General features: G+C 33.9%; 1 protein-coding gene across 2 annotated transcripts; it reads left to right on the forward strand.

Moving 5' to 3' along the window:
* Positions 1–1,470: 1,470 nt before the first annotated feature.
* On the forward strand, positions 1,471–11,260 carry LOC8288448 (phytyl ester synthase 1, chloroplastic). 2 transcript variants are annotated; one of them, XM_015714912.3, is made up of 14 exons: positions 1,471–1,781; positions 2,586–2,990; positions 3,202–3,253; positions 3,952–4,007; positions 4,322–4,480; positions 4,588–4,692; positions 4,959–5,065; positions 5,721–5,842; positions 5,958–6,066; positions 7,116–7,249; positions 7,723–8,092; positions 8,704–8,817; positions 9,502–9,587; positions 10,840–11,260. In XM_015714912.3, the coding sequence occupies exons 2-14, from the start codon at positions 2,642–2,644 to the stop codon at positions 11,138–11,140; spliced, it is 2,064 nt and encodes a 687-aa protein (XP_015570398.2). In that variant the 5' UTR covers positions 1,471–1,781; positions 2,586–2,641; the 3' UTR covers positions 11,141–11,260. The 2 variants fall into 2 exon arrangements, with proteins under 2 accessions (XP_015570398.2, XP_002512271.2); XM_002512225.4 differs by lacking the exon at positions 1,471–1,781 and having other exon boundaries at positions 2,356–2,990.
* Positions 11,261–12,702: the final 1,442 nt, after the last annotated feature.

Here is a 12,702-nt window from a genome sequence, read left to right on the forward strand (position 1 = left end):
TTTGGTGTGGGTTCATCATCCATCCAGTAGTTGAGGTTCGATCTACTTGATCTGCTGTCAACAGCATTCTTTAAACTAGGTCATGGTTCCCTGCCCTGTCTGTTTCTGAACAATAGATTTCCACCCCCTCTTGTCTGCAATTTGGCATGACGCAGACACTTATGATCTTTTCTAGTTAGTGTATACAAACAACCTTTTCTCTTGTTTCTCTGTTCTTTTATATCTTAAGGAACTGTTATTTTCTTAGTCCCCTCAACCTTACTATTTTGTTAATTTAGAGATTTGTCATATGCTATAGATGTCATCACCTATTCACCTGCATTGAGCAAAAGTTACTTTAAGTGTGTGTATTCCTCCCTCTCATCTTAGCAAAATAGATGGGCTTTAAAAAGTCTTATTGCAAGCGGCTTGCCCAAAATAATTACATGGATTAAATATTATACATGGATTAAATATTATATGTTTGATTGAAATCTATAAAAAAATTAATTTTATTTAAAAGAAAAGATATGAAAAAAAAAAAATAGAATTGATAAAGTTGAAAAAGATATTTTAGTGTTATAGAATTTATTGACTTACTAATGTGAAATTCATTTGAAAATTCTATTTATTTTGTTATAATTTAGTATAGTTATAACTAATTTTATACAAATTTGATTATATGAAATATTAAATTAATTTTTACTTTATCTAATGTATATAAATTTTAAATTTACAAATAAATTTTATAAATTTTAATTAAATACTATGTAAATATAAATTTAATCATATCACTATGTATTATGGAATTGAATCTAAGAATTATCCTCTTTAATCACATGACAGGTCTTGCCCTCAAGTAATCTTTCTCCTCAATGATTATGAATTCATGAAAATGTAATTGTCCTTTTGTTCAGAAATCTAGAATCATGTATGCCTGCAAGTCACTATCAGAGGCAAGTGTGGAATGGGTTTGGTCAGATTTTTTTTTTTTCTTGTATAAAGTAAAAATATTTATATTGATAGGCAATTTCAAGTTTCATAAGTGAGTTTATTTTAAAATTATACTTAAGTTACTTGAATATATATCAAACTACTTATGTTTCCTCCTAACAAAAATTAAACTAGCTATATAGTTAATATAATTTCTTATCTTATACAATATATTGTCAATTATATCTTTATTGAATTGTTATTATATAGATTTTATTGAGTATCAGTCAAATATTAAGATATAAATACTTTCTTAAATAGCAAAGTTCAATTCGAATTTTACAAAAAGAATACTTATGCAACAATTAGATAAGGAAATAGTGCGGGACTAAGTAATGACTCCATAAGTTGGTCCAAAAAATCAAAACATTCTCAAGCTGGAGTTATTTGGTTCAATATTCACAAAAATCGAAATGAGGACGATAGAACTTATCATAAAATAAAGGAGTAAATTCTAAAAGGGTTCAGAATCAGATATCAGGCAACTCTGAAATGAATCTATAAAGCTTGTATATTTGTTAGAGGCCGCTCTCCGTAACCGGTGTCAGCAGTAGGTCTGGCGTGGCCTTCCATTATTGCTCTCTGTGAAAGTAAAAAGAGCAATGGAACACTGACAAGTGGCACCTCTGCAATGACAACACCACAATATTACGCGCCTGTCTAGTATCATGTAGTTAAACTAAAATGACTGTTGAGACAGAGAAGCCAGAATAAGAGATCAGAAGCATTTGGCATGTGTGGCCAGACAAGAGCCAAGAAAAGTTGAAATGGAGCAACAAAGAAGGGCCACTCAATGCTCAAACAATAAGGTAATATACTCAACAATTTTTATAGCTAGGATCCAAAAACTCTTTTAGTTCCTTACCCCATTTCTCATCCTTGTTTTGTTTGTGTCAGTCAATTATCTTTTTCCTGTTATTATCACTCAAGTTACATCACACAATTTTCCTTTGCTTCCTTTTCACTGAATGGCCTGAATTTATTGCCGTCATGTCATTGTCTCAAAAAGAAAAAAAGAAAAAACTCTAGAAAGTCGTATTTACAAGCTCTGCACTCAATTTTGCTTTATGGGTTTGCTTCAAAATTTGTTATTTTCTTTTAACTTCTCAGTTTTTATTTGTTTATTGTTAGTATAAGCAAGAGAACATGAAGTTTGTCAAGTGTTTCAGTTAGAGTGGTTTAAGGGGCATTCTAAGCGTGTTTTGGTACTTGAGAAGGGTTTTAATTTGTTCAGTTGGTGAATGTAGAAAAAAGGTCCTATGTTACAAATAAAAGAGTGTTCTTATTTTTCAAGTTAAGAGTGTCTTGGTCTTCAGTGAGTGACCAGTTTAATATTACTATTGCAGCTTTTTCAAGTGCTTTTAGGACTTGAAAGAGTTTTGACTTGCTGTTAGTGCTTTCAGAAAGTTCCAAGTTGTTAATTTTATTTAATTATGAGTTCAAGTTTTCTGGTTTCATTATTATTTTCTCAATCTTGATAATTTGAAGCCCTTTCTAAGTGCAAATACTTGAAAGTAGTGATAAGTTGGTTCTTTTGGGTCTGCCTTTCCTAATACAAGCCATGGCATCAGTTGTTTCATTCCGAGTATCACCTTATTATTTGTTAAATTCAGAAATTAAGCCTCGGTTGCAAGTGAGAGTTCAGAGTTTAGATGGTAGTGATTCGACAATGCTGTCATCTGGTTCAGTTGCGGTGAATGGAACTTCTTTCATTGGGAGAATAGAGAACAACGGAGCACTTAATGGTGGCAGTACCACTACAAAGAAAGAAGAGGGTAGAGTTTTGATTGATGGAGGAAATGGGAGATTAAAGTCTAGAGTTGAGAAAAAGCAGGTGAAAAATGTTTCTCAAGATTTTGAAGTTCTGTGGGATGATGGATATGGAACCAAGACAGCGAAGGATTATCTTGAAGGAGCCAAGGAGATGAATAGGCTTGATGACGGACCACCTAGGTGGTTTAGCCCCATTGAGAGTGGGCAACCTTTAAAAGATTCTCCAACTCTTCTGTTTTTGCCTGGTAATGTCTGTAATATTGTCTCACTGTGCCAAAAGTTAAAATTTGATCTGCCACAAGTTCTGCAAAGTAGGAACACCTTAATAGGACTTTCTTATTAATGGGATTATAGCTCCCTGGAAGTGATTTGGATCTCTATTTCATAAGTTCTTAGTGAATTCAATTCCTAGCTATGCAAGCTTATGGATTTTAGAATTATATTTGATGCATGCAGGGCTTGATGGTGTTGGCTTGGGACTTACTTTGCACCATAAAGCTCTGGGAAAGTATGCTATTTTCTTTTTCTAGTCTCACTATAATTACTAAATTCTTGTGTTTATTTTTGGACTATCAGTTTCTGAACGGTTCGTTTTAATAAGGCGACAATAAAATTATGTTTGAAAACTTGAATTAGGTGTCTGGATCCTGGAAAGTTTTGGGTCTGCTGTGAGATGACTGCTCTAGAAACAACTTATTTGCTAATCTTTTATTGGAGTTTGTTTTCTAGTTGTTCCACATTAGGGTAACATTCAAAAACTTCGATTATTCATTTGTAATTTCTTCAAAATCTTAGCTCGCCACCCCCCACACACACAGAAAGACAAAATATATAGAATTATCCTTCTTTATAGTCTTATATATAATGAAGAAAGCTAGTTTTGGCCCCATCACTGCATAAATGTATGTTTACATTCATAAATGTAGTCATGTATTTGGATGGATATATGGCCTATTAAGTTTTTTTATTAAACGTCCTTTATGCTTCTATCATTTTTATTGCCTTTTTTTTTTTTCGTGATGCTTGCATGCTGTTTGTCAGCCACCTTTCTGCTAATATTTGTATTAATTAGTTATTGATCTCCAGTCTTTCAGATTTGCACTGAGGTCATTGTAAGAATTATAATGCTTGAGAGTTGATATTCATGTTTGGTTTTGTTATTTCAGTCCATAAATGATTTTATTATCTTGATTTTGGCAAACACAGGGTATTTGAAGTTTGGTGCCTTCATATTCCAGTCTACAACAGAACACCATTTGAAGGTCTCAACCTATTAGCAGTTTCTTGTATCCTTTATACTTTCTCAAAATAAATATTTATTTTAAAAGCCAAAAATTGTCTATATGATTAATGTGATGCCATATGGTCATCTATGCAGTTAGAATAGTCGTTCATGGCAAGTTGATATTGCACAAGTTTGATTTTATGATTTCAGCAAAAAGATATACTGCTGTGAAGACGACCTAAATTTCGTGGAATTAAAATGGCTTACAAGTTTTCTCTATTCAAGTGTCAAAGTATTAAACCGCAGGCAATTTAATTTATCAGAAACTTAATGGGATTTTGTTTCTTGAAGGACTGGTGAAATTTGTTGAGGAAACAGTCAGGCTTGAGCATGCCTTGTTCCCAGATAAGCCGATTTATCTAGTCGGAGATTCCTTTGGAGGATGTCTAGCACTTGCTGTTGCTGCCCGTAATCCCAAAATTGACTTTGTAGTGATACTAGCCAATCCAGGTCAGTTCCATGATAAGCATTAATTTATTATATATTCTTGATTGTCTTTTCGACTTCCTGATTGATATTGTCTGAATTAGACTGACATTTAAATCCTTTTATTTTAGCTACATCATTCGGCAGATCACAGCTGCAACCATTGCTTCCTGTCTTGGAAGCATTCCCTGAAGGATTACATAATGCAGTTCCCTATCTTCTTAGCTTTGTAATGGGTACATCTTCAGTTTGTAATTTATTATTCATATTTGTTGTAACTGATATCTTGCACATGTACTGTTTGAGACTCGAATATAAATCTGTTTGCATTGCATTTGAGTATTTATACACATTGCCAGTATTTGGAACTTCCCTAGTCATAATCTGTTTGAACTGCCATTTAACAGCCGGTTGAGCTTTTCAGTTTTCAAATAGCTTTAGATGCCTCGTTGAGAAAAGAATTTATCTGATATTACTACTTTTTATCTTTTAATGGCACCAGGTAATCCATTGAAGATGGCAATGGTTGATGTCGAATATATACTTCCTCCTAGATTAAAAATCGAACAGCTGTCTGGGAATCTTACTGCTTTGCTACCATATCTTTCTGTATGCTATGCTAGCCTCTTTTACCTTTTATTGTGTTCTGCTCTGTTTTGTTCTGTTCCATTTTATTGTTTTTGGTCAATTTGTGAACCCTTTAGTTCCCATTGACTAGAGATTCTATTACAAATGGCTCATTTATGGACAGAAAGTGTCTGGATGGTAGCTTATATGGGAAGAGATCTAGGTGCATAATCTTATTATAAATTCAGATCACATTGCTATTCTTCAATTCCATGGTAAATAGCTTGTAAATGTAACATTCAAAGTCATAGTTGGCTTGATTAACAAAATTCTATAAGCACAATGAATGCAACAGCTCATGCAGTCGTGAGTAAAGGTATTTCCAAATGTTTCTTGGCAAATATACAAAGGAATGAAATGCAAGTGCTGCTCTGATTTAAAGTTTTCAATGATCTGATTTTAGATTTCTCTGCACAGTTAAGAGGCCATGTACAAAGGATAAACTATTTTGGGCAGGGAAATTATGCAACTCTATTATTATATTTGAGTAACCAAAGATACAACTATTGACCAAGATTTATTCAGGTCTGATGTGAAATAAATTGATTCCTATCAGGCAGTTAGATTTAGTCATTCCTTTGATTTGCTTAAATATTCTTCTTAGGCAATGCACATATACTAATATGTTTATTTTCAGGGTTTGGCTGATATTATTCCCAAGGATACTCTTGTTTGGAAGTTAAAATTACTAAAATCAGCTGCTGCTTATACCAATTCCCGTCTTCATGCTGTAAAAGCTGAAGTGCTAGTGCTTGCTAGGTCTTTATTCTCTCTTCACATGCTTGATTTTATTCTCGTAATGTATGCAACTCACTTTAGAATTGGTTAAAGATTCATGGAATTTTAACATTTGATGGTGGTGTCTTCTTTGCAGTGGCGCAGATTATATGCTTCCTAGTGCAGATGAAGCTAAGCGTCTTAAAAATTCATTACAGAATTGTATAGTTCGCCACTTCAAAGACAATGGGCATACACTTCTGCTGGTAAGTAAGAAATAATTATGTTATGCATATATGCATCTGAAACAAATGGTTGTATTCTTGTGCATGCAAGTGTCTTAGATACTATAATGCAGTTTTATTGGTTCCTTTTTTATGCACTTTCAAATCAGTTGCACTTCTGGTCACATCAAAATTTATACGACTTGCTAATGTTGAATCAACACTTGCATTTCCTGGTCATTGAGTAAAGAAATTACCATTTTCAACTGTTCAGAGTTGTAATGTAGTCCTGGGAAGGAAATCCATTTGCCTTCTCCTTATAACTTCAATTTCTCAATAGCTGGTTCATTTTTCTGTTAAACAAGTGTAGATTCATATTTAGCTTCTCTAATGGTAGTTAACCATGCCTTTCTTGATCGGCATAGTTGTTGTAACAGTAGCTTCATGGCTATGTTGTGAAAACTTTTGCTTTCGGTGCTTCTTTTTTTTTTGGTGTCGTCTCATTGTGTCTTGATCATAAGCCCCAAAACTTGAAGTAACTGAAACCATATATCACCTGACCAACATATATTCTCTTTGTCCATCTTTGTTATGACTTCATTCTGATAAAGGCAAAGTTCAGTTCCAAGATATAAATTTCATTGTTAATTTCAGCATGAAGGTTATGATGATAAAATAAAGTATGCTTATGCAACACTAGTTTAAGTAGCACATTTTCTTCTTCTTCTTTTTTTTTTTCCCTTGTTTTTTTTTATTTTCTTCACATGTAGGTTTAGTGGAATTGTTTTATTGTACTTTATCTTTTATAACCATAAATCAGAAGATTCTGAAATTCTTAAATGGATGCTCTGGATGACTTTATGCTTATGAGAAATGCAATACACCTCACTCTTTCTTGTTAGTAGGCTGTCTTAGGCAGTTGCATTGATTGCATCCTTAGCTTGTAGAATTGTTTTTCTGTACAAAAGCTTCATTCTGGGCTGCACTCAAGCTTCCATCTTTAACTCTATTTCGCTGTGGAACGATAAATTCAGTGGGCTGCTTTTGTCTGCTATTTTTCCCTCTAACATAACCTTCTCTTACGGACACAGGAAGATGGCATTAATTTGCTCACTATTATTAAAGGTACTGGCAAATATCGTCGCTCAAGGAGAATTGATTTTGTCTCAGACTTTCTGCCACCTAGCATGTCAGAATTCAAGCGTGGCTTTTATGAAATATCTGGGTAATAGCAGATCTCTTCATGATGGCTCTTAATGGACAGACTGGGGATCCAACTTGATCTAGCTTACCGAGATCTATGATAGCAATATAGTTCATTCCTCAAATTTATTCATGATGATATCTCATGGTCCATTAAATTTTCATTTGACATTAATGCTTACCAGTACTAAACTGTGAACATTGAGTGAGTTCATTGTTATCTTTTACTTTGTTCCTTATTAAGGTTAAAATTTCTAAGAGATTTCAACAGGCTGACATTATCTATGGCTACATAGCCTACAAATCCAGGATTAGAACATTATTGATCCATTTATGGATTGTGGTCGAATCTGAAGCACCTAGGTGAATTAATTTTAGGTGTCTCACTTAGGCATTGACTACATGCTGGGCTGACTAGCTTGTTCAAGTTGCTATCCATCACATAAAATTGTCTATCTCAGACTCTAGCTGCTAATAAAATCACCTACCTTTCAGGTTATTACGCTTTGTTACAGGTGCTGCTTTGTTCTCAACTCTGGATGACGGAAGGATAGTGAGAGGTCTTGCTGGGGTTCCAAATAAAGGTCCTGTTATATTAGTTGGTTACCATATGCTGATGGGACTCGAACTTTATTCCCTCTATGAAGAGTTTCTGAGAGAGAAGAACATTGCACTTCGTGGTTTAGCACATCCAATAATATCCAATGGAAGGCTTGAAGAGTTAACTAATGAATTTTCTGTTTCTGATTGGATGCAAGTTATGGGTGCTTTACCTGTTACACCAAGCAATCTTTTCAAATTGCTTTCTACAAAATCACACGTGCTTCTTTATCCTGGGGGTGCACGGGAGGCTCTGCATTACAAGGTATACCAACTTTATTGTACTTCACTTGACCAGGTTTATTTGGAAGCTAAAACCATGTATATCTGTTGTGACTTTTTCAGAACTACTGTCAAATATCTATCTTATTTCTTAGCACAAGATGTTAACAAGTATATGGGGATTAAATGTTTTCATTCTTAGTGTGATGTGTAGCATGACTGCCAGACTAGTAGTTTAGCACTCCATACAAGCAAGCTAACTTGTATGCTATTGTTGCAATCAACATGGATGCTATCTCATCACTATCATTCTCACCTCAACAACCAACCCGCCTTTATTGCCACTATGGATGGCACAATCTCTTCAATTGTTATGATCCCATGATTATCACGTCGACAACTTATCTTCTTATCACAATGGCTTCAATCAATTCGTCACATTTTTTCATCTTCATGTTGCAGTTACTGCCATGATAACATATGATCCTTGAACCTTATTATGGTACTGTTTCCAGCACCAGTACTGGCACCATTTATTACTTTCTTCCAAAGAATTATACTTCCCAAGTTTCTTTTAAGAAAGATATTGCTTATTTATTGCTTTAGACTTTTCAGACTGGTTCCTCCAAGTTACAACAATTCTTTGATTTACAGGGTGAACAGTATAAGTTATTTTGGCCTGATCAACCAGAGTTTGTGAGAATGGCTGCGAGGTTTGGAGCCACAATTGTACCATTTGGATCTGTAGGAGAAGATGATATAGCAGAAGTGAGTATTTTGCACTTTCTGTCAGGCAGCAATTTTCTTTTTTCAATACTGGAGCCTAATCCTGATGGTAGAGATGTTTTTGTATATGAGAATTTGCTAATTGCTAAAGCTTCCACTGTATGATCCTTCTTTCTTTTCTTTTTTCTCCTTCAAATCTTTGTCAGCAAGAGCTTGAAAAGTTATAATGATTAAATTTACATTAAAAAACACTTTCTTATTTGTCTCTAATATACTTGTAAGTTCAACATTATTTAACCAAGTCATTATGTCAAATTGATTATTGGTTTCATAACTTTATCACTTTTAATGATAACTGTTCCACCAAAGAAATAGTTACTAAAATTCTTTCCTACTGATGTGGCCATCAGGCCACTATCCATTGCATGTGATCAAAGAAATAGTTCCTGACTGGACTGGATATTTAGTGTCAAATATGGTAGAAAGTATACAAGGTATATTTCTTATTTCATGTAATGGATTGTGGAGTATATAGGATTAAGAGTCTGGATGATTTAGGTGTATTAAGTTTCTTAATAGATCTCCTTACCCTGTTCACATACGGTTTCTTCCTCCTCTAAAGAATACTATGAAGTATGAAATTTTTCTCTTGTGCTTTTTCTGTACTTCAGTCGGTAAATATTCTTAGGCTTGTAACAATTTGATGCTGTTTCCTGGATGTGGCAGTTGGCTCTTGACTACAATGATCTAATGAAAATCCCTGTGCTTAATGACTACATAAGAGAGTCCACCCGCAGCGCTATAAGAATCAGGTACTTCCCCTCAATTTAATTACTGACGCTTGCTAGCTGCAGATAAACTAAGCCAACCCTATTTTTGAAAAATCTCAGGGTTTGCTTATTTGTGAAACTAGTTATTCACCAGCGTGTTGTGTGGAATCAAAACTGATTTGCATTTACTTTTGAAATATAATTAGAATAGTCTGAAATAGTTAGACATTCCGTTAAGAATAATTTGTAGCTTATTCAAATAAAACATAAAAGAAAAGAATTATAGGTTTGTAATCATTCTTTTGTTAGGTAACTCAAAAGACGAAGTTTAAATATGAATGTTTTAAGGGGGAAATCCATAAATTTACACTTCAACTAGATTTTTGGCCCAATTATTATGCGTGCGAGCCCAACACTGCACAAGGCTCTTTACAAGTCCAAAGAAGAAGATTTCTTTATAAACTAAAGTCTTTCACTTTAAAGCTTTTTAAAATACAATACATATATCTAACATCATTCACCTTTGAAATTGCACATTTTAAGTAGAAGAAAAAAATAATAAATCAAATACTTGCACATCACAATATGTTAAAAGTTGAGAGAGTTATGTGTGCTATGGATATTATTAAAATTAGTTTTGTAATTAATAAAAGCATCACCAGATATGCCTCTGACTAAACAATGAAGAGTAAATTGAAGCTTCTCATAAGAAAGTGGTATGCATGAAACCAAAATGTTTCAATCTATGCAAAGGCCTCCCTTTTTATACCATTGGCCACAACTTAATAAATAAAACAGAGAGTTCAAATGGAACAAATAGGATTAAGTTGATATATTAAAAACTATATATCTAAAAGATAAAAAGAAGTTAACGTATTTAATTGAAGATAAAGTGTCCATATAGAAAACCGAAGTTATTTTAGGTTTAGGTCTTTTCAATTGAATGGAAAAAGACAAAAGGGTAAAATGGAAGTAGAGGAGACTAAAAAAGATAAATAGAATATTAGAGGAATTTAATTAAAAATATATAATAAGTATAGAAATAGAAGATGGAAGAATCTGATTAAAGATAATGCCACACGTCAATGATATAGATTTTCACTCTAAATTCTAGAATATGCCACTTGGCAACTCTTTGTGAATTCTAATTTGAGAACCCAGCTCAATTTCTACTCATCTAGAATATGTTATTAATAAACAGCTCAATTCTTAGATGAGTAGAAATTGAGCCAGATTTTTTCTTAATAGATTAAAATGTAAAGTCTGTGTTGACAAAAAAATGACATGATTATAGGGATCCGAGTCAAGGCGAAGTTGGCAACCAAGAACTGTTTATCCCAGGGCTTTTGCCTAAGGTACCTGGCCGCTTTTACTTTCTGTTCGGGAAGCCCATAGAAACAAAGGGGAAGGAAGAGCTGCTGAAAGACAAAGGTTATGCAAATGAACTTTATTTGCAGGTAAAATCTGAAGTTAAACGCAATATGGACTACTTGTTAAAGAAGAGAGAGACAGACCCTTATAGGAGTATTATTGATAGAACACTATATCGTGCATTATATTCTCCTTTAAATGAAGTTCCAGCATTTGATCCTTGAAAATAGTTAGACAGTACAACAGTTGGTCTTAAAACTTCTACAACCATCCCTTCACCTGAAAGTGAGTTCTGTACAAATTCAAGTATATATAATGAAAACTATGGTGGTTTTATCAGGTTATCTTTTGTTGCATGACTATAAATATTATTCTGATAGTTGAGACTTATATTGGATTGCCATTCCTGCTAAAATTTCACTTTCCAGAAACCATATGTTAGATTAGTATTAACCCTATAGTGCATGTCACTCGACTGCATAATGAATTGGAAACTTGCTTCTGGAATTGGTCATGACTTAGAAAGAGTATCCAATTCTTAACATGGAGTTTGGAGTCAAATTGACTGTCTTTCCAATTCTTAACATGGAGTTTGGAGTCAAGTTGACTGTCTTTCCAATTCTTAACATGGATTTTGGAGTCAAGTTGACTGTCTTTCCAATTCTTAACATGGAGTTTGGAGTCAAGTTGACTATCTTTCATGAAGTGGGGCGAATCAAAGTCATCCATTTCATTGGAAGGCATAAAAGATGGTAACCTGGAGAAATGATGCACATACATATAGGAAAAAAACATTATAATTCATCACTGAATAGGTCATATATCAGAATTTTTTTGATATATGAAGCCTTGAATATTTCTTGTAAGAAGCTTAAAAACTTCAGCTTTCTTCTGGTCTCTTACTTTTCTTCTATGGGAGAGTAGATGGGCGGCTAGCAATAATTATTTGTATGTCTATAGCTCCAAGGTAGATCATATAGTACTGTGCTTTCAGGTTTGGGGATAGAGCGGCGGATATGTTAGCTGTTGTCGAATTGTTGCCGGCTGTGAAAGAAATTTGGCTTAGAGTTATTTGTTTGTTTAACTTTCATTTTGGTCGGTTCAAAGAGGAAAAAGGAGGAAACAAAACAAGGTTTAAACAGCTAATCATTTACATTATAAGGCAAACGCTTGACATGTGGGCTGTTCTCCCAATGGCTTATACAGAATCATAGCTTGGCAACACATGTTTTTTTGCCTCTAAAAAGCGTTTTCTGCGGAGGCTAATAGTAAATGCAGTCATGCACTACAGAGAGAGCAAGGGATAGAGAGAGAGAGAGAGAGAGAGAGAGAGAGAGAGAGAGACATTACTGCATAGCCACAATTTTTGTCCCATTTCTTCTTCTTTTACAAAACTGATGTTGCCTTGCTGAGAGCATGATGAGGCAATCAGTATATTCTTCAGATGGATATTAAAATTGATTTTCTACTTTTCTTAAGCATTCAGAGTTTATTGCAAGTTGGAGAAAATGGGAAAATGATTTTCTGTTAAAGCCAGGAGGGAGCCTAGAGCATGGTACTTCATTGGTGCTGCAAGTAATGGCGAGGTCATAATCTAGAAATAAGAACATGATTCTCTAACTTTTAGGTAGAGGTTAAAAGGTTTCAAGATTTGGTTGTGGAAAGAATAGGAAGCTTAACTTTCTGATAGGAACTAGTTAAAACAACATTTCCATAGAAATGCTAGAAGAGTGGAATCTCCTGTTAATTCCTTGCCTTGCTATATCAAAAATGGTTTACTTTCAAC

The sequence above is a fragment of the Ricinus communis genome, chromosome 10 (genome assembly GCF_019578655.1).
Source record: "Ricinus communis isolate WT05 ecotype wild-type chromosome 10, ASM1957865v1, whole genome shotgun sequence".
In the NCBI taxonomy this organism is placed as follows: Eukaryota; Viridiplantae; Streptophyta; class Magnoliopsida; order Malpighiales; family Euphorbiaceae; genus Ricinus; species Ricinus communis.